The 23,210-nt window shown below is 42.0% G+C and overlaps 1 protein-coding gene across 2 annotated transcripts in view; it reads right to left on the minus strand.

Annotated features, from left to right (window-relative positions):
• Positions 1 to 23,210, minus strand: part of TCEA1 (transcription elongation factor A1) — a 180,146-nt gene that overhangs the window by 33,859 nt on the left and 123,077 nt on the right. For both annotated transcript variants that reach the window (XM_053715043.1, XM_053715042.1), the window contains exons 7-8: positions 22,680 to 22,834; positions 11,600 to 11,746 (exon numbers count right to left, since the gene is read on the minus strand). In XM_053715043.1, the coding sequence (XP_053571018.1) occupies positions 11,600 to 11,746; positions 22,680 to 22,834 (302 nt within the window). The remainder of the gene's footprint in view (positions 1 to 11,599; positions 11,747 to 22,679; positions 22,835 to 23,210) is intronic.

Below are 23,210 nucleotides of genomic sequence, written 5' to 3' on the forward strand. Positions count from 1 at the left end.
GGACGGATAAAATAAAGACAGCCAATTCCGCTGAAAAATTAATCCACTACCCAAATCAAAAAAGTTTCAATTTTTATAATGAAAAAACTGAAATTATAAGCAGAAGAATCAAACTGAGACAGCTGCCTGAAGTACCATTCTACCAAAACTGCTTCTAAAGAAGAGAAAACATCAAAATGGTAGAACATAGTAAAAGTATGCAAAGAAGACCAAGTCATTGCTTTGCAAATCTGATCAACAGAAGCTTCATTCTTAAAAAGCCCAGGAAGTAGAAACTTACCTAGTAGAATGAGCCGTAATCCTCCGAGGCGGGAATCCACCCGACTCCAAATAAGCATGATGAATCAAAAGTTTAAGCAAGATGCCAAATAAATGGCAGAAGCTTTTGACCTTCCTAAAACCAGAAAAGATAAAAATTAGACTAGAAGTCTATCTGAAATCTGAATAGCTTCAACATAGAATTACAACAACTCTTACCATATCCAAAGAAAGTAAGAATCTCACCAAAGAAGTCTTAGGAAAACAATAATTCCTCCCTAATGTTTGTTAGAATTTACAACTTTAGGTAAGAATTGAAATGAGGACAGCAAAAACCACCTTATCCTGATGAAAAAAATCAGAAAAAAAAAAAAGAGATTCACAAGAAAGAACAGATAATTCAAAAACTGTTCTAGCTGAAGAGATGTCCAAAAAGAACAATACTTTCCATGAAAGTAATTAATGTCCAGAGCAAGCATATGCTCAAATAGAAGAGCCTGAAAAACCTTCAGAACCCAATTAAGACTCCAAGGAGGAGAAATTGGCTTCATGACAGGTTTGATACAAATCAAAACCTGAACAAAATGATGAATATCAGGAAGTAACACTGCCTTATCCGTAGAGATCATGGTCCAGGTTGAAAGAAACTAAGAGACCTGTAGAACTAAATGATGGTGATCTTAACCACCAAATCAAGAGAGATAAATATTAGGATTCGAAGATTTAAAATGCGAAATCCTAGAATCCCTGCACCATAATTCAGCATAAAAGACTGGAAAGGTTCTTTCTATTGAAAATGAGCAAAGGGAATTGAATCCAATGCTGTGGCCATAAGACCTAAAACTTCTATGCATATATAGCAACTGAAGGAAATAATAGAGACTAAAGGTACCGACAGACGGAACCCAATAAAATTGTCCCTTGTCACCATTTAAAAGGAAAATAAATACTATTTTGCTATAGAAACAATAGCATAATTAGTAGGAGTAGAGATAGCCCCAATAAATTGGAGAACCCTCCAAATTGAATTTAACTGCCGGCAAAGAATATAGTTTAAAAACTTTGAAGAAGAAAATTCTCAGCCTATTCCATTCCCTAGTATGAGGAGTTGGAAAAAAACCTCTGAAAACACCTTAATATCCAAAATAATCAACACCTTTTCAACAAAGAACAAAATGTACTTTAATAAAAAAATAAAATAAAAAAGTAGAATTGTTAGTGTCAATATCTGATGAAGAAAATTCTGAATGAGAAAAAACATCATCAGAGAAGGATAAATCAGTATGTTGTTAGTCATTTGAAACTTCAATAATTAAAAAAGAATTTTGAAAAAGACCTAAAAATTTTATTAGAAGGCACGATGTCAGACAAAGCCTTTAAAATAGAATCAGAAAAATATTTCTTATAAATCTTCTAAATATTTCTTGTACATAAGATGTAAAAAGAACGGCAATATATAAAGCATAAGTACTAATGGATTCTGCATGTAAAAGTTTATCATGATAACTTATTACAAACCATAGCTAAAGATAAACATTCATAACATTTAAAATAAATGAACTTAGCTTTGGTAGGACTGAACTCAGTCAACAGGAATCCTCTTAGATTGTTTTGAAACAGGAACAGTGAAATCTTGCAATATGTAATAGAAAAAAACAATATTTAAAGCAAAATTATCAAATTCCTTAAATGACAGTTTCAGGAATGGGAAAAGAATGCAAAATAATAAGCTTCTAGAAACCAGAAGCAATAAAAAAACAGAATTTATGTTTACCTGATAAATTACTTTCTCCAACGGTGTGTCCGGTCCACGGCGTCATCCTTACTTGTGGGATATTCTCTTCCCCAACAGGAAATGGCAAAGAGCCCAGCAAAGCTGGTCACATGATCCCTCCTAGGCTCCGCCTACCCCAGTCATTCGACCGACGTTAAGGAGGAATATTTGCATAGGAGAAACCATATGATACCGTGGTGACTGTAGTTAAAGAAAATAAATTATCAGACCTGATTAAAAAACCAGGGCGGGCCGTGGACCGGACACACCGTTGGAGAAAGTAATTTATCAGGTAAACATAAATTCTGTTTTCTCCAACATAGGTGTGTCCGGTCCACGGCGTCATCCTTACTTGTGGGAACCAATACCAAAGCTTTAGGACACGGATGAAGGGAGGGAGCAAATCAGGTCACCTAAATGGAAGGCACCACGGCTTGCAAAACCTTTCTCCCAAAAATAGCCTCAGAAGAAGCAAAAGTATCAAACTTGTAAAATTTGGTAAAAGTGTGCAGTGAAGACCAAGTCGCTGCCCTACATATCTGATCAACAGAAGCCTCGTTCTTGAAGGCCCATGTGGAAGCCACAGCCCTAGTGGAATGAGCTGTGATTCTTTCGGGAGGCTGCCATCCGGCAGTCTCGTAAGCCAATCTGATGATGCTTTTAATCCAAAAAGAGAGAGAGGTAGAAGTTGCTTTTTGACCTCTCCTTTTACCGGAATAAACAACAAACAAGGAAGATGTTTGTCTAAAATCCTTTGTAGCATCTAAATAGAATTTTAGAGCGCGAACAACATCCAAATTGTGCAACAAACGTTCCTTCTTCGAAACTGGTTTCGGACACAGAGAAGGTACGATAATCTCCTGGTTAATGTTTTTGTTAGAAACAACTTTTGGAAGAAAACCAGGTTTAGTACGTAAAACCACCTTATCTGCATGGAACACCAGATAAGGAGGAGAACACTGCAGAGCAGATAATTCTGAAACTCTTCGAGCAGAAGAAATTGCAACCAAAAACAAAACTTTCCAAGATAATAACTTAATATCAACGGAATGTAAGGGTTCAAATGGAACCCCCTGAAGAACTGAAAGAACTAAGTTGAGACTCCAAGGAGGAGTCAAAGGTTTGTAAACAGGCTTGATTCTGACCAGAGCCTGAACAAAGGCTTGAACATCTGGCACAGCTGCCAGCTTTTTGTGAAGTAACACAGACAAGGCAGAAATCTGTCCCTTCCGGGAACTTGCAGATAATCCTTTTTCCAATCCTTCTTGAAGGAAGGATAGAATCTTAGGAATCTTAACCTCGTCCCAAGGGAATCCTTTAGATTCACACCAACAGATATATTTTTTCCAAATTTTGTGGTAAATCTTTCTAGTTACAGGCTTTCTGGCCTGAACAAGAGTATCGATAACAGAATCTGAGAACCCTCGCTTCGATAAGATCAAGCGTTCAATCTCCAAGCAGTCAGCTGGAGTGAGACCAGATTCGGATGTTCGAACGGACCCTGAACAAGAAGGTCTCGTCTCAAAGGTAGCTTCCATGGTGGAGCCGATGACATATTCACCAGATCTGCATACCAAGTCCTGCGTGGCCACGCAGGAGCTATCAAGATCACCGACGCCCTCTCCTGATTAATCCTGGCTACCAGCCTGGGGATGAGAGGAAACGGCGGGAACACATAAGCTAGTTTGAAGGTCCAAGGTGCTACTAGTGCATCCACTAGAGCCGCCTTGGGATCCCTGGATCTGGACCCGTAGCAAGGAACTTTGAAGTTCTGACGAGAGGCCATCAGATCCATGTCTGGAATGCCCCACAGTTGAGTGACTTGGGCAAAGATATCCGGATGGAGTTCCCACTCCCCCGGATGCAATGTCTGACGACTCAGAAAATCCGCTTCCCAATTTTCCACTCCTGGGATGTGGATAGCAGACAGGTGGCAGGAGTGAGACTCCGCCCATAGAATGATTTTGGTCACTTCTTCCATCGCTAGGGAACTCCTTGTTCCCCCCTGATGGTTGATGTACGCAACAGTTGTCATGTTGTCTGATTGAAACCGTATGAACTTGGCCCTCGCTAGCTGAGGCCAAGCCTTGAGAGCATTGAATATCGCTCTCAATTCCAGAATATTTATCGGTAGAAGAGATTCTTCCCGAGACCAAAGACCCTGAGCTTTCAGGGATCCCCAGACCGCGCCCCAGCCCATCAGACTGGCGTCGGTCGTGACAATGACCCACTCTGGTCTGCGGAAGGTCATCCCTTGTGACAGGTTGTCCAGGGACAGCCACCAACGGAGTGAGTCTCTGGTCCTCTGATTTACTTGTATCTTCGGAGACAAGTCTGTATAGTCCCCATTCCACTGACTGAGCATGCACAGTTGTAATGGTCTTAGATGAATGCGCGCAAAAGGAACTATGTCCATTGCCGCTACCATCAAACCTATCACTTCCATGCACTGCGCTATGGAAGGAAGAGGAACGGAATGAAGTATCCGACAAGAGTCTAGAAGTTTTGTTTTTCTGGCTTCTGTCAGAAAAATCCTCATTTCTAAGGAGTCTATTATTGTTCCCAAGAAGGGAACCCTTGTTGACGGAGATAGAGAACTCTTTTCCACGTTCACTTTCCATCCGTGAGATCTGAGAAAGGCCAGGACAATGTCCGTGTGAGCCTTTGCTTGAGGAAGGGACGACGCTTGAATCAGAATGTCGTCCAAGTAAGGTACTACGGCAATGCCCCTTGGTCTTAGCACAGCTAGAAGGGACCCTAGTACCTTTGTGAAAATCCTTGGAGCAGTGGCTAATCCGAAAGGAAGCGCCACGAACTGGTAATGCTTGTCCAGGAATGCGAACCTTAGGAACCGATGATGTTCCTTGTGGATAGGAATATGTAGATACGCATCCTTTAAATCCACCGTGGTCATGAATTGACCTTCCTGGATGGAAGGAAGAATTGTTCGAATGGTTTCCATCTTGAACGATGGAACCTTGAGAAACTTGTTTAAGATCTTGAGATCTAAGATTGGTCTGAACGTTCCCTCTTTTTTGGGAACTATGAACAGATTGGAGTAGAACCCCATCCCTTGTTCTCCTAATGGAACAGGATGAATCACTCCCATTTTTAACAGGTCTTCTACACAAGTAAGAATGCCTGTCTTTTTATGTGGTCTGAAGACAACCGAGACCTGTGGAACCTCCCCCTTGGGGGAAGCCCCTTGAACTCCAGAAAATAACCTTGGGAGACTATTTCTAGCGCCCAAGGATCCAGAACATCTCTTGCCCAAGCCTGAGCGAAGAGAGAGAGTCTGCCCCCCACCAGATCCGGTCCCGGATCGGGGGCCAACATTTCATGCTGTCTTGGTAGCAGTGGCAGGTTTCTTGGCCTGCTTTCCCTTGTTCCAGCCTTGCATTGGTCTCCAAGCTGGCTTGGCTTGAGAAGTATTACCCTCTTGCTTAGAGGACGTAGCACTTTGGGCTGGTCCGTTTCTACGAAAGGGACGAAAATTAGGTTTATTTTTGGCCTTGAAAGGCCGATCCTGAGGAAGGGCGTGGCCCTTACCCCCAGTGATATCAGAGATAATCTCTTTCAAGTCAGGGCCAAACAGCGTTTTCCCCTTGAAAGGAATGTTAAGTAGCTTGTTCTTGGAAGACGCATCAGCTGACCAAGATTTCAACCAAAGCGCTCTGCGCGCCACAATAGCAAACCCAGAATTCTTAGCCGCTAACCTAGCCAATTGCAAAGTGGCGTCTAAGGTGAAAGAATTAGCCAATTTGAGAGCATTGATTCTGTCCATAATCTCCTCATAAGGAGGAGAATCACTATCGACCGCCTTTACCAGCTCATCGAACCAGAAACACGCGGCTGTAGCGACAGGGACAATGCATGAAATTGGTTGTAGAAGGTAACCCTGCTGAACAAACATCTTTTTAAGTAAACCTTCTAATTTTTTATCCATAGGATCTTTGAAAGCACAACTATCTTCTATGGGTATAGTGGTGCGTTTGTTTAAAGTGGAAACCGCTCCCTCGACCTTGGGGACTGTCTGCCATAAGTCCTTTCTGGGGTCGACCATAGGAAACAATTTTTTAAATATGGGGGGAGGGACGAAAGGAATACCGGGCCTTTCCCATTCTTTATTTACAATGTCCGCCACCCGCTTGGGTATAGGAAAAGCTTCTGGGAGCCCCGGGACCTCTAGGAACTTGTCCATTTTACATAGTTTCTCTGGGATGACCAACTTGTCACAATCATCCAGAGTGGATAATACCTCCTTAAGCAGAATGCGGAGATGTTCCAACTTAAATTTAAACGTAATCACATCAGGTTCAGCTTGTTGAGAAATGTTCCCTGAATCAGTAATTTCTCCCTCAGACAAAACCTCCCTGGCCCCATCAGACTGGTTTAGGGGCCCTTCAGAACCATTATTATCAGCGTCGTCATGCTCTTCAGTATCTAAAACAGAGCAGTCGCGCTTACGCTGATAAGTGTGCATTTTGGCTAAAATGTTTTTGACAGAATTATCCATTACAGCCGTTAATTGTTGCATAGTAAGGAGTATTGGCGCGCTAGATGTACTAGGGGCCTCCTGAGTGGGCAAGACTCGTGTAGACGAAGGAGGGAATGATGCAGTACCATGCTTACTCCCCTCACTTGAGGAATCATCTTGGGCATCATTGTCATTGTCACATAAATCACATTTATTTAAATGAGAAGGAACTCTGGCTTCCCCACATTCAGAACACAGTCTATCTGGTAGTTCAGACATGTTAAACAGGCATAAACTTGATAACAAAGTACAAAAAACGTTTTAACATAAAACCGTTACTGTCACTTTAAATTTTAAACTGAACACACTTTATTACTGCAATTTCGAAAAAATATGAAGGAATTGTTCAAAATTCACCAAAATTTCACCACAGTGTCTTAAAGCCTTAAAAGTATTGCACACCAAATTTGGAAGCTTTAACCCTTAAAATAACGGAACCGGAGCCGTTTTTAACTTTAACCCCTTTACAGTCCCTGGTATCTGCTTTGCTGAGACCCAACCAAGCCCAAAGGGGAATACGATACCAAATGACGCCTTCAGAAAGTCTTTTCTATGTATCAGAGCTCCTCACACATGCGACTGCATGTCATGCCTCTCAAAAACAAGTGCGCAACACCGGCGCGAAAATGAGGCTCTGCCTATGATTTGGGAAAGCCCCTAAAGAATAAGGTGTCTAAAACAGTGCCTGCCGATATAATCTTATCAAAATACCCAGATTAAATGATTCCTCAAGGCTAAATATGTGTTAATAGTGAATCGATTTAGCCCAGAAAAAGTCTACAGTCTTAATAAGCCCTTGTGAAGCCCTTATTTACTATCTTAATAAACATGGCTTACCGGATCCCATAGGGAAAATGACAGCTTCCAGCATTACATCGTCTTGTTAGAATGTGTCATACCTCAAGCAGCAAGAGACTGCTCACTGTTCCCCCAACTGAAGTTAATTGCTCTCAACAGTCCTGTGTGGAACAGCCATGGATTTTAGTAACGGTTGCTAAAATCATTTTCCTCATACAAACAGAAATCTTCATCTCTTTTCTGTTTCTGAGTAAATAGTACATACCAGCACTATTTTAAAATAACAAACTCTTGATTGAATAATAAAAACTACAGTTAAACACTAAAAAACTCTAAGCCATCTCCGTGGAGATGTTGCCTGTACAACGGCAAAGAGAATGACTGGGGTAGGCGGAGCCTAGGAGGGATCATGTGACCAGCTTTGCTGGGCTCTTTGCCATTTCCTGTTGGGGAAGAGAATATCCCACAAGTAAGGATGACGCCGTGGACCGGACACACCTATGTTGGAGAAATGAGGTTTAAAGGGACTGTAAACTTTCTTATTTCTTACCCACCATATAAATTTTTAAGTAGAAATGTAATATAATTATTATATTGTGCAGAGTGTAAGCGCTGCGGAAGCAAATAAAACTCACTTTTTTTTCTTTACATCTTATTTACCGCTCCGTCCGCCCATGCAGCCTGAGTAAAATCTATATCAAAGTCAGCGCTGCAGGGCACTTACGTCATACAGACACTTCCTCCTCCCATCTCTATACCCGGAGCGCGCATTATGTGTAACCTTGCGCCTGCGCAAATCCACAAGTCTACTTCACAATATAAGCAGTGGATCGCGATGCAAAGCGCATTGCAATTCACTGCTTATGTTACATTCAAGTTCCTCATCGCTTGCAAAGAGAATCATTTAGCAACCCACCCTAAACTATAACGAGCAATTTAAAAAAATATATTTTTTTTTGGGTAAGTGCAATGTTTGTAATGCACCACAAATAATGCCCCATAAATTAAAAGTGTATATTTAGTTGATCATAATTTTGGCAAATGTTTTTTTTTGTTTAATATATTTCATCATATTGTGAACGTTTCAAAAATATATAAGAATAGTAATTGAAATGTTAATCATGTTGCTCATTCGTCTGTAGGAGTGACTCACCGCTCTATCAGACACACAGAATCGCAATGCACGACGAAGCATTGCGATTCTGTATAAGGCAGAACTAAGGATGTCACTGCGCATGCGCACGTCAAGAGGGAACGCGCGCTGTGAGGAAAGGAGAAGACGGACGTTCGAACGGCAGTTGGATGCAGGGGCTATTGACGAAGGAGTAGGAAAAAAAGGTTTCTTAGATAGGCGGCCAGAAAAGGGTATTTTGTGAATCAATAAAATAAATGTTTTTAACGCTTCCACTGCGCTTTTTCTCTGCATAAGATTATTTTTTATAATAATAGCTGATAATTAAACAGTATAAGTTTTTATTTATCAAGTGTTCACAGTCCCTTTAAATAATGTGAGGAAAAAAAGTGAAACAAAAGATACGCCCACATTTTTTGGTGCCAATGATGACGCCCACATTATTGGCGCTAAATACAACGCCCATATATTTGGCGCCAAGTATGACGCCACATCCTCTGACGCCAGAACCGACGCCCACATTTTTTGGCGCAAAAAAATGTCTGAATACACATGCGTCAAAAATGTCGTATTAACAGAATAAAACTTCCGGCGTCAACTACGGCGCCAGAAATGACAAAATTTTTGCGCAAAAAAAGTCTGCGCCAAGAATGACGCAATAAAAAGAAACATTTTCTGCCCCCGCGAGCCTAACAGCACACAGGGAAAAATGATCAATTGAAAATTTTCAAGGTAAAGAAAAATAAATTGAATTAAAATGCATTATCCCAAATAATGAAACTGACAGTCTGAATATTAAAGGAATACTGATTATCCTGAATCATGGCAAATATAAGTTTAAAGACATATATTTAGAACTTTACATAGAAAGTGCCCAACCATAGCTTAGAGTGTCATAATAAAATAAGACTTACTTACCGTAAGACACTCATCTACATATAGTAGATAGCCAAACCAGTACTGAAACGAGAATCAGTAGAGGTAATGGTATATAAGAGTATATCGTCGATCTGAAAAGGGAGGTAAGAGATGAATCTCTACGACCGATATCAGAGAACCTATGAAATAGATCCCGTAGAAGGAGACCATTGAATTCAAATAGGCAATACTCTTCACATCCCTCTGACATTCACTGCACTCTAAGAGGAAAACCGGGCTCCAGCCTGCTGCGAAGCGCATATCAACGTAGAATCTAGCACAAACTTACTTCACCACCTCCATGGGAGGCAAAGTTTGTAAAAATGAATTGTGGGTGTGGTGAGGGGTGTATTTATAGGCATTTTGAGGTTTGGGAAACTTTGCCCCTCCTGGTAGGAATGTATATCCCATACGTCACTAGCTCATGGACTCTTGCTAATTACATGAAAGAAACTATGTCGCTAGAGAGCGTAGGCAATTGAATGATTATTGTCTCATATGGGAACCCTGAAAATCAATGTGGACCCGCAAAACTCCCTAGCCTGATTAGTTGACAGGTGTGGAGTGGTGACTGGTAACTGATACCCTCCTATCCCTTTAATCCCTATATTTACCTAGATTCTAAGATGTTCGCTATATACACCTACTAAACCCCCTATGTGAGAAGCCAGGTGTGGGGGAAATCGGACTGACCCATGAGTTAACAAATTAACAGCCGAGAGGGGTCTGGGGACCCTCCTTGCCCACAGGAGTCCGTAACACATTCTACCATACTAATGTAATGCCTCTAAAGACTAAACCACTACATTAAAGGTCACGCCTTTGTAGATTATTGTTAAAGGACTTGTAAGAACATGTAAAGATGATGTATACGCAAAGGGTGTCCTCTGTAAAAACGAGGATTTCAGTAGAGAGAGCTTTATTTCTCTCTGCATTTCATATGCAACTTTAAGTATTGATATTTTACATTTTACTGATAAAGCTGTATGTTAAGTTTATAACCTAAATAAAAATTACTAAAAAAAAAAAAAAAAAAAAAAATCTGCCAGACAGCAAGGCAGCTCACCAGGTTTGAGAGGTCCTCTCTCTCACATAGCCCTGTGGAAAAAGGATAAAGCCTGAGTAATCTTACTTAGGCTATCAGGATTAGGGCAGCATAAATATATGGGAGGCGCAGTGAGAATTATGTCCCACAAGTTCCCATTGCTCTAAAGCCACCACTGCTCTACTGAAGAGACTGATATGGACAACGGCTACACCCCAGAACAAAGCAGCAAAATCTTGTACTACTTAAAAAGTAATAAACTCTTGATTGAAGAATCTTTTACTAACACCTACTTTACCACCTCCTTGCTCTTAACGTAGGCAAAGAGAATGACTTAGGTGGGAGGGAAGGAAGGAGATATTTAACAGCTTTGCTGTGGTGCTCTTTGTCGCCTCCTGCTGGGCAGGAGTTATATTCCCAACAGTAATTAACGATGATCCGTGGACTCATCGTGTCATTAGAAAGAAAACTGTTTTCTGAAGGACAGACTTACCACTAACAAATAATCCCCATACATGGAATATATATATATCATCAAAATGAGCTGAATGTTGCTGCCTGCAGTCACATTCAGCATTTGTTTAGCAAATGAATGCCAAATCCTGAATTTCCCCATGCCTACTATAAATATGCATTTTAAAAGGCGTATTACAATCTGGGCTTTTTGGAAAGTTTTTGAATAAAAAAGACAAAAAAAAAAAAAAAGCCTGCAAAAGCCCATGTGAGGCACTTTACACTGGAATTGTAATATACTGACATGGAGACCAAAGGAACCACCACTGCCGCTATATAATGTACACTCAGGAAGGAGGGGGGGGATAAAGAATAAGCAACTCATAATATTGGACATTACTTTTACATTCTAAACTAAACTTTATACTTGTGTAATGTAATGTTTTATAAAGTCTGTGACAATAGAAAGTGATGTTATTGCAAAGGATAGGAGCTTGATACACATGTAAAATGCTTTCTTCTGTAGTGTTTATGTATTTACTTTTTTAAAGTATAATATAAATTGCAAACTATACACAGAAAGCAGACAATCCACTTATAATTGTCTAGTTTGCTAGCATTGCACAAATAAGCTAAGTAAAGGTGTGAAGTGCATTTAATTCTGCTATTACACACAGCCCATACCTGAGTGTAGGTACAATTCTTCTGCTTGCATTTGCCACAAGTGAAGAGATCAGTCTCTGTTCCGCCAGTCTTAGCCATTTGATGCTCCCGTATGGCTTCCTTGGTCAAGTTTTTACGCATTTCTTTCAACTCATCACTTGCCATTTCCTGAAACCAGTATAATATATATATATTTATTTTTTTAAATACTTTTCATACAGTATGCAAAAAGCAAGGCAACAGACAATAATATGCGTAAAAATATAGCAGATTTACTAAATTGTTACAGATAATGCAAGAAAACATAATTTATGCTTACCTGATAAATTTATTTCTCTTGTGATGTATCGAGTCCACAGATTCATCCATACTGGTGGGATATTCTCCTTCCCTAAAGGAAGTGGCAAAGAGAGCACCCACAGCAGAGCTGTCTATATAGCTCCTCCCTTAGCTCCACCCCCCAGTCATTCGACCGAAGGCTAGGAAGAAAAAGGAGAAACTATAGGGTGCAGTGGTGACTGAAGTTTTTTAAATAAAAATATATTGCCTTTCTTAATAAACAGGGCGGGCCGTGGACTCGATACATCACACGAGAAATAAATTTATCAGGTAAGCATAAATTATGTTTTCTCTTGTAAGATGCATCGAGTCCATGGATTCATCCATACTTGTGGGATACCAATACCAAAGCTTTAGGACACGGATGAAGGGAGGGACAAGACAGGGACCTTAAACAGAAGGCAACCCTGCATGTAGAACCTTTCTCCCAAAAATAGCCTCCGAAGAAGCAAAAGTATCGAATTTGTAAAATTTGGAAAAAGTATGAAGCGAAGACCAAGTCGCCGCCTTACAAATCTGTTCAACAGAAGCTTCATTTTTAAAAGCCCATGTGGAAGCAACTGCTCTAGTAGAATGAGCAGTAATTCTTTCAGGAGGCTGCTGGCCAGCAGTCTCATAAGCCAAACGGATGATGCTTTTCAGCCAAAAGGAAAGAGGTAGCCGTAGACTTTTAACCTCTCCGTTTACCAGAATAAACAACAAACAATGAAGATGTTTGACGGAAATCTTTAGTTGCTTGTAAGTAGAACTTTAAAGCACGAACCACATCAAGATTGTGTAACAGACGTTCCTTCTTTGAGGAAGGATTAGGACACAGTGAAGGAACAACAATCTCCTGATTGAAATTCCTATTAGAAACAACCTTAGGAAGAAACCCAGGTTTGGTACGCAAAACCACCTTATCTGCATGGAAGGTGAGTCACACTGTAAAGCAGATAACTCACTCTTCGAGCCGACGTTTGAAACTCATCTGCCAGACATTTGTGTAAAAGAATAGACAAAGCAGATATTTGTCCTTTTAACGAACTAGCTGATAATCCCTTCTCCAATCCTTCGTGGAAAAAAGACAATATTCTAGGAATCCTAATCTTTCTCCATGAGTAACCCTTGGATTCACACCAATAAAAATATTTGCGCCAAATCTTATGATAAATCTTCCTGGTGACAGGCTTTCTAGCTTAAATCAGGGTATCAATGACCGACTCAGAGAAACCACGCTTTGATAGAATCAGGCATTCAATCTCCAAGCAGTCAGACGCAAGAAATTAGATTTGGATGCGTGAATGGACCTTGGATTAGAAGGTCCTGCCTCATTTGCAGAGACCACAGTGGAACCGATGACATGTCCACTAGGTCTGCATACCAAGTCCTGAGTGGCCACGCAGGTGCTATTAGAATCACCGAAGTCCTCTCCTGCTTGATTCTGGCAACCAGACGTGGGAGGAGAGGAAACGGTGGAAATACATAGGCCAGATTGAAAGACCAGGGCACTGCTAGAGCATCTATCAGTACCGCCTGGGGATCTCGGGACCTGGACCCGTAACGAGGAAGTTTGGCATTCTGTCGGGACGCCATCAGATCCAATTCTGGTGTGCCCCATAGCTGAATCAGCTGGGCAAATACCTCTGGGTGGAGCTCCCACTCCCCCGGATGAAAAGTCTGACGACTTAGGAAATCCGCATCCCAGTTCTCTACTCCTGGGATATGTATTGCTGAGAGATGGCAAGAGTGATCCTCCGCCCATCGGATTATTTTGCTTACCTCCATCATCGCTAGATAACTCAGTGTTCCTCCTTGATGATGGATATAAGCTACAGTCGTGATGTTGTCCGACTGAAATCTGATTAATTTGGCCGCAGCAAGCTGAGGCCACGCCTGAAGCGCATTGAATATCGCTCTCAGTTCTAGAATGTTTATCGGGAGGAGAGTTTCCTCCTGAGACCATAAGCCCTGTGCTTTCAGGGAGTTCCAGACTGCACCCAGCCTAGCAGGCTGGCATCTGTCGTTACTATGAGCCACTCTGACATATGGAAACACATTCCCTGAGACAGGTGGTCCTGAGACAACCACCAGAGAAGAGAATCTCTGGTCTCCTGGTCCAGATTTATTTGAGGCGATAAATCTGCATAATCCCCATTCCACTGTTTGAGCATGCATAGTTGCAGTGGTCTGAGGTGTAGGTGGGCAAAAGGAAATATGTCCATTGCCGCTACCATGAGCCCGATTACCTCCATGTACCGAGCCACTGATGGCCGAGGAATGGAATGAAGAGCTCGGCAAGTGGTTAAGAGTTTTGATTTTCAGACCTCCGTCAGAAATATTTTCATTTCTACCGAGTCTATCAGAGTCCCTAGGAAGGAAACTCTTGTGAGAAGGAAGAGAACTCTTTTTTTATGTTCACCTTCCACCCGTGAGATCTCAGAAAAGCCAACACAATGTCAGTGTGAGACTTGGCTAGTTGGAGAGTCGACACCTGAATTAAGATGTCGTCTAGACAAGGCGCCACTGCTATGCCCCGCTGCCTTAGCACCACCAAAATGAACCCTAGCACTTTTGTGAAAATTCTGGGAGCCGTGGCCAACCCGAAGGGAAGGGCTACAAACTGGAAATGCCTGTCCAGAAAGGCAAATCTGAGGAATTGTTGATGATCTCTGTGAATAGGGATGTGTAGATACGCATCCTGTAACTCCACGGAAGTCATATATTGACCCTCCTGGATCATTGGTAGAATGGTCCGAATAGTCTCCATCTTGAATGATGGTACTCTGAGGAATTTGTTTAGAATTTTGAAATCCAAGATTGGTCTGAAAGTTACCTCTTTTTGGGAACCACAAACCGGTTTGAGTAAAATCCTAGCTCTTGTTCCTCTTTTGGAACTGGGCGGATCACTCCCATGGTATGTAGGTCTTCTACACAGCGTAAGAACGCCTCTCTCTTTGTCTGGTTTGCAGACAATTGAGAAATGTGAAATCTCCCTCTGGGGGGGGGGGGGGGGGGGGGGGGAGTCTTTGAAGTCCAGAAGATATCCCTGGGACACAATTTCTAAAGCCCAGGAATCGTGAACATCTCTTGCCTGAGCGAAGAGAGAGTGAGTCTGCCTCCTACTAGATCCGGTCCCGGATCGGGGGCTACCCCTTCATGCTGTCTTAGAGGCAGCTGCAGGCTTCTTGGCCTGTTTACCCTTGTTCCAAGCCTGATTAGGTCTCCAGACTGACTTGGATTGGGCAAAATTCCCCTCTTGCTTTGCAGCAGAGGAAGTTGAAGCGGGACCACCCTTGAAGTTCCGAAAGGAACGAAAATTTTGTTTGGTCCTCATTTTATTTGTTTTATCCTGAGGTAGGGCATGGCCTTTCCCTCCAGTGATGTCTGAAATAACCTCTTTCAGTTCAGGCCCGAATAGGGTCTTTCCTTTGAAAGGGATGTTCATAAGTTTAGATTTTGATGACACATCAGCAGACCAGGACTTAAGCCATAACGCCCTGCGTGCTAAAATGGCAAAACCTGGATTCTTTGCCGCTAATTTAGCCAGTTGAAAGCGGCATCTGTAATGAAAGAATTAGCCAACTTAAGGGCCTTATTTCTATCCATAATATTCTCTAATGGAGTCTCCATCTGAAGAGCCTCTTCTAGAGCCTCAAACCAGAAAGCAGCTGCAGTAGTTACCGGAACAATGCACGCAATAGGTTGGAGAAGAAAACCTTGATGAACAAAAATTTTCTTCAGGAGACCCTCTAATTTTTTATCCATAGGATCTTTAAAAGCACAACTGTCTTCGATATGAATAGTTGCACGCTTAGCAAGAGTAGAAATAGCTCCCTCCACCTTAGGGACCGTCTGCCACGAGTCCCGCATGGTGTCAGGTATGGGAAACATTTTCTTAAAAACAGGAGGGGGAGCGAACGGAATACCTGGTCTATCCCACTCCTTAGTAACAATATTCACAATCCTCTTAGGGACTGGAAAAACATCAGTGTAAACGGGTACCTCTAAGTATTTATCCATTTTACACAATTTCTCTGGGACCACTATAGGGTCACAATCATCTAGAGTCGCTAATACCTCCCTGAGCAATAAGCGGAGGTGTTCAAGCTTAAATTTAAAGGCTGACATATCAGAATCTGCTAAGGGACCGTCTTTCCTGAATCAGAAATTTCTCCCTCAGATAACAAATCCCTTACCCCTACTTCAGAACATTGTGTCACCAGTAACTAATGAGCCCTTAATGCAAGCTAGAATTCCTACTAAGTGTCTGAATACAGCTTACACTTCCCTCATGGGGATATTGCCAGCCTTTTCTAGAATTAACACAGTCTGTCTAGAAAAAAATAGACTGAACATACCTCAATGCAGCTTAGCCTGCAAACCGTTCCCCCAACTGAAGTTTTCCTGTACTCTTTGCCCTTGTGAGAACAGCAGTGGATCTTAGTTACAAAGTGCTAAGATCATCATCCTCCTTGCAGAAATCTTCATCCCTTTTCTGCCAGAGAGTAAATAGTACACACCGGTACCATTTAAAAACATAATTTATGCTTACCTGATAAATTCCTTTCTTCTGTAGTGTGATCAGTCCACGGGTCATCATTACTTCTGGGATATTACTCCTCCCCAACAGGAAGTGCAAGAGGATTCACCCAGCAGAGCTGCATATAGCTCCTCCCCTCTACGTCACTCCCAGTCATTCGACCAAGGACCAACGAGAAAGGAAAAGCCAAGGGTGAAGTGGTGACTGGAGTATAAATTAAAAAATATTTACCTGCCTTAAAAACAGGGCGGGCCGTGGACTGATCACACTACAGAAGAAAGGAATTTATCAGGTAAGCATAAATTATGTTTTCTTCTGTTAAGTGTGATCAGTCCACGGGTCATCATTACTTCTGGGATACCAATACCAAAGCAAAAGTACACGGATGACGGGAGGGATAGGCAGGCTCTTTATACAGAAGGAACCACTGCCTGAAGAACCTTTCTCCCAAAAATAGCCTCCGATGAAGCAAAAGTGTCAAATTTGTAAAATTTGGAAAAAGTATGAAGCGAAGACCAAGTTGCAGCCTTGCAAATCTGTTCAACAGAGACCTCATTCTTGAAGGCCCAAGTGGAAGCCACAGCTCTAGTAGAATGAGCTGTAATTCTTTCAGGAGGCTGCTGTCCAGCAGTCTCATAAGCTAAACGAATTATGCTACGAAGCCAAAAAGAAAGAGAGGTAGCGGAAGCTTTTTGACCTCTCCTCTGCCCAGAGTAAATGACAAACAGAGAAGACGTTTGTCGAAATTCCTTAGTTGCCTGTAAGTAAAATTTTAGAGCACGGACTACATCCAGGTTGTGCAGTAGACGTTCCTTCTTTGAAGAAGGATTTGGGCATAAAGAAGGAACAACAATCTCTTGATTGATATTCCTGTTAGTAACTACCTTAGGTAAGAACACAGGTTTAGTACGCAGGACTACCTTATCCGAATGAAAAATCAAATAAGGAGAATCACAATGTAAGGCTGATAATTCAGAGACTCTTCGAGCCGAGGAAATAGCCATTAAAAATAGAACTTTCCAAGATAACAACTTTATATCAATGGAATGAAGGGGTTCAAACGGAACGCCCTGTAAAACATTAAGAACAAGGTTTAAACTCCATGGTGGAGCAACAGTTTTAAACACAGGCTTAATCCTGGCCAAAGCCTGACAAAAAGCCTGGACGTCAGGAACTTCTGACAGACGTTTGTGTAACAGAATGGACAGAGCTGAGATCTGTCCCTTTAATGAACTAGCAGATAAACCCTTTTCTAAACCTTCTTGTAGAAAAGACAATATCCTAGGAATCCTAACCTTACTCCAAGAGTAACCTTTGGATTCACACCAATATAGGTATTTACGCCATATCTTATGGTAAATCTTTCTGGTAACAGGTTTCCTAGCCTGTATTAAGGTATCAATAACTGACTCAGAAAACCCACGTCTTGATAAAATCAAGCGTTCAATTTCCAAGCAGTCAGCTTCAGAGAAGTTAGATTTTGATGTTTGAAGGGACCCTGTATCAGAAGGTCCTGTTTCAGAGGTAGAGACCAAGGTGGACAGGATGACATGTCCACCAGGTCTGCATACCAAGTCCTGCGTGGCCACGCAGGTGCTATTAGAATCACTGATGCTCTCTCTTGTTTGATTCTGGCAATCAATCGAGGAAGCAACGGGAAGGGTGGAAACACGTAAGCCATCCTGAAGTCCCAAGGTGCTGTCAGAGCATCTATCAGGACTGCTCCTGGATCCCTGGATCTGGACCCGTAACAAGGAAGCTTGGCGTTCTGTCGAGACGCCATGAGATCTATCTCTGGTTTGCCCCAACGTCGAAGTATTTGGGCAAAGACCTCCGGATGAAGTTCCCACTCCCCCGGATGAAAAGTCTGATGACTTAAGAAATCCGCCTCCCAGTTCTCCACTCCCGGGATGTGGATTGCTGACAGGTGGCAAGAGTGAGACTCTGCCCAGCGAATTATCTTTGATACTTCCATCATAGCTAGGGAGCTTCTTGTCCCTCCCTGATGGTTGATGTAAGCTACAGTCGTGATGTTGTCCGACTGAAACCTGATGAACCCCCGAGTTGTCAACTGGGGCCAAGCCAGGAGGGCATTGAGAACTGCTCTCAATTCCAGAATGTTTATTGGCAGGAGACTCTCCTCCTGACTCCATTGTCCCTGAGCCTTCAGAGAATTCCAGACGGCACCCCAACCTAGAAGGCTGGCGTCTGTTGTTACAATTGTCCAGTCTGGTCTGCTGAATGGCATCCCCCTGGACAGATGTGGCCGAGAAAGCCACCATAGAAGAGAATTTCTGGTCTCTTGATCCAGATTCAGAGAAGGGGATAAGTCTGAGTAATCCCCATTCCACTGACTTAGCATGCACAGTTGCAGTGGTCTGAGGTGTAAGCGTGCAAAGGGTACTATGTCCATTGCCGCTACCATTAAGCCGATTACCTCCATGCATTGGGCCACTGACGGGTGTTGAATGGAATGAAGGGTGCGGCAAGCACTTTGAAGTCTTGTTAGCCTGTCCTCTGTCAGGTAAATCTTCATTTCTACAGAATCTATAAGAGTCCCCAGGAAGGGAACTCTTGTGAGTGGAACGAGTGAACTTTTCTTTTCGTTCACCTTCCATCCATGTGACCTTAGAAATGCCAGCACTAACTCTGTATGAGACTTGGCAGTTTGAAAGCTTGAAGCTTGTATCAGAATGTCGTCTAGGTATGGAGCTACCGAGATTCCCCGCGGTCTTAGTACCGCCAGAAGAGCACCCAGAACCTTTGTGAAGATTCTTGGAGCTGTAGCCAATCCGAATGGAAGAGCCACAAACTGGTAATGCCTGTCTAGGAAGGCAAACCTTAGGTACCGATAATGATCTTTGTGAATCGGTATGTGAAGGTAAGCATCTTTTAAATCTACAGTGGTCATGTACTGACCCTCTTGGATCATAGGTAAAATTGTCCGAATAGTCTCCATCTTGAACGATGGAACTCTTAGGAATTTGTTTAGGATCTTTAAGTCCAGGATTGGTCTGAAAGTTCCCTCTTTTTTGGGAACCACAAACAGATTTGAGTAAAACCCCTGTCCCTGTTCCGATCGTGGAACTGGATGGATTACTCCCATTAACAAGAGCTCTTGTACGCAGCGTAGAAACGCCTCTTTCTTTGTCTGGATTGTTGACAATCTTGACAGATGAAATCTCTCTCTTGGAGGAGAGTATTTGAAGTCCAGAAGGTATCCCTGAGATATTATCTCTAGCGCCCAGGGATCTTGAACATCTCTTGCCCAAGCCTGGGCAAAGAGAGAAAGTCTGCCCCCCACTAGATCCGATCCCGGATCGGGGGCCCTCAATTCATGCTGTTTTAGGGGCAGCAGCAGGTTTCCTAGTCTGCTTGCCCTTGTTCCAGGACTGGTTAGGTTTCCAGCCTTGTCTGTAGCGAGCAACAGCTCCTTCCTGTTTTGGTGCAGAGGAAGTTGATGCTGCTCCTGCTTTGAAATTACGAAAGGAACGAAAATTAGACTGTCTAGTCTTGGCTTTGGCTTTGTCCTGAGGCAGGGCATGGCCTTTACCTCCCGTAATGTCAGCGAAAATCTCTTTCAACCCGGGCCCGAATAAGGTCTGCCCTTTGAAAGGTATATTAAGCAATTTAGACTTAGAAGTAACATCAGCTGACCAGGATTTTAGCCACAGCGCCCTGCGTGCCTGAATGGCGAATCCTGAATTCTTCGCTGTAAGTTTAGTAAGATGTACTACGGCCTCCGAAATGAATGAATTAGCTAGTTTAAGGACTCTAAGCCTGTCCGTAATGTCGTCCAGAGTAGCTGAACCAATGTTCTCTTCCAGAGACTCAATCCAGAATGCCGCTGCAGCCGTGATCGGCGCAATGCATGCAAGGGGTTGCAATATAAAACCTTGTTGAACAAACATTTTCTTAAGGTAACCCTCTAATTTTTTATCCATTGGATCTGAAAAAGCACAGCTATCCTCCACCGGGATAGTGGTACGCTTAGCTAAGGTAGAAACTGCTCCCTCCACCTTAGGGACCGTTTGCCATAAGTCCCTTGTGGTGGCGTCTATTGGAAACATTTTTCTAAATATCGGAGGGGGTGAGAACGGCACACCGGGTCTATCCCACTCCTTAGTAACAATTTCAGTAAGTCTCTTAGGTATAGGAAAAACCTCAGTACTCGTCGGTACCGCAAAATATTTATCCAACCTACACATTTTCTCTGGTATTGCAACTGTGTTACAATCATTCAGAGCCGCTAACACCTCCCCTAGTAATACACGGAGGTTTTCCAGTTTAAATTTAAAATTTGAAATATCTGAATCCAGTCTGTTTGGATCAGAACCGTCACCCACAGAATGAAGTTCTCCGTCCTCATGTTCTGCCACCTGTGACGCAGTGTCTGACATGGCCCTAATATTATCAGCGCACTCTGTTCTCACCCCAGAGTGATCACGCTTACCTCTTAGTTCTGGTAATTTAGCCAAAACCTCAGTCATAACAGTAGCCATATCCTGTAATGTGATTTGTAATGGCCGCCCAGATGTACTCGGCGCTACAATATCACGCACCTCCCTCTGAGCGGGAGATGTAGGTACTGACACGTGAGGCGAGTTAGTCGGCATAACTCTCCCCTCGTTGTTTGGTGAAATTTGTTCAATTTGTACAGATTGACTTTTATTTAAAGTAGCATCAATACAGTTAGTACATAAATTTCTATTGGGCTCCACTTTGGCATTGCAACAAATGACACAGGTATCATCCTCTGAATCAGACATGTTTAACACACTAGCAAATAAACTTGTAACTTGGAAATACAATTCAATTAGAATAATATTAAAACGTACTGTGCCTTTAAGAAGCACAGAAGATCTATGACAGTTGAAAATTAATAAATTGAAACAGTTATAGCCTCAATCCTTGTAAATAACACAACTTTAGCAAAGGTTTAATCCCATTAGCAAAGATAACAAATTCTGAAAGCAGGAAACAAATTACAGAATAAACGTTTTTTATCTCAGTCAAACTATAATTCTCACAGCTCTGCTGAGAGAAATTACCTCCCTCAAAATAAGTTTTGAAGACCCCTGAGCTCTGTAGAGATGAACTGGATCATGCAGGGAATACAATGAGTTGCTGACTGAAATATTTGATGCATAGTAAAAGCGCCAAAAAACGGCCCCTCCCCCTCACACACAGCAGTGAGGGAGAACAGAAACTGTCAGAAAACAGATTAAGCAACTGCCAAGTGGAAAAATAGTGCCCAAACATTTATTCACTCAGTACCTCAGTAAATGAAAACGATTTTACATTCCAGCAAAAACGTTAAACATAATCTCTAGTTATTAAACAGCTTTATGTATTTCTTACAGTGTAATTCTAGTGAAGTACCATTCCCCAGAATACTGAAGTGTAAAGTATACATACATGACATTATATCGGTATGGCAGGATTTTCTCATCAATTCCATTGTCAGAAAATAAAAACTGCTACATACCTCTATGCAGATTCATCTGCCCGCTGTCCCCTGATCTGAAGTTTACCTCTCCTCAGATGGCCGAGAAACAGCAATATGATCTTAACTACTCCGGCTAAAATCATAACAAAAACTCTGGTAGATTCTTCTTCAAACTCTGCCAGAGAGATAATAACACACTCCGGTGCCATTTTAAAATAACAAACTTTTGATTGAAGATATAAAACTAAGTATAATCACCATAGTCCTCTCACACATCCTATCTAGTCGTTGGGTGCAAGAGAATGACTGGGAGTGACGTAGAGGGGAGGAGCTATATGCAGCTCTGCTGGGTGAATCCTCTTGCACTTCCTGTTGGGGAGGAGTAATATCCCAGAAGTAATGATGACCCGTGGACTGATCACACTTAACAGAAGAAATAAACACTAAAATTTTTGTCACCACACTCACTTTACCCTTCCTAGTTACTTAGAGTAGGCAAAGAGAATGACTGGGGGTGGAGCTAAGGGAGGAGCTATATAGACAGCTCTGCTGTGGTTGCTCTCTTTGCCACTTCCTGTAGGGAAGGAGAATATCCCACAAGTATGGATGAATCCGTGGACTTGATACATCTTACAAGAGAAACTTAATATTTGAAAGGTGATGGACAAATAAAAATTAAACAATAAGCTTAGCTGTTACAACTAGTAGCATTTATACTAATATTGGTTTATATAAAAAATGCATGTATGTTCTTCAGCAACTTCCTGGTACATGCCAAGGTATGTACTAACCTCAGCTGTCATTCGAGCAAAATGCTCAGTAGAAATGTTTCCGCAAAGGACATTTCTTCTCAGGTTCGGGTTTTTTGCATCCTTGAGGTTTGAAATTCTACTTCTCACTCTGTTCTTGTACTTTGCATCTGTATTTTTAAATTCCTGAAATACTGGTGCATAGATGTTAAGGTACAACAAAGTGTTATGTGACAATGAAAAGAGGTCCTCTTCAAAGGGACACTGAACCCAAATTTTTTCTTTCGTGAATTAGATAGAGCATGCAATTTTAAGCAACTTTCTAATTTACTCCTATTATAACATTTTCTTCATTCTCTTGGTGTCTTTATTTGAAAAGCAAGAATGTAAGTTAAGATGTCGGCCCATTTTTGGTGAAAAACCTGGGTTGTCCTTGCTGATTGGACAGCACCAATAAATGAGTACTGTCCATGACGCTGAACCAAAAATTGTCTGGCTCCATAGCTTAGATGCCTTCTTTTTCAAATAAAGATAGCAAGAGAATTAAGAAAATTTGATAATAGGACTAAATTA

This window comes from Bombina bombina, chromosome 5 (genome assembly GCF_027579735.1).
Source record: "Bombina bombina isolate aBomBom1 chromosome 5, aBomBom1.pri, whole genome shotgun sequence".
Lineage (NCBI taxonomy): Eukaryota > Metazoa > Chordata > Amphibia > Anura > Bombinatoridae > Bombina > Bombina bombina.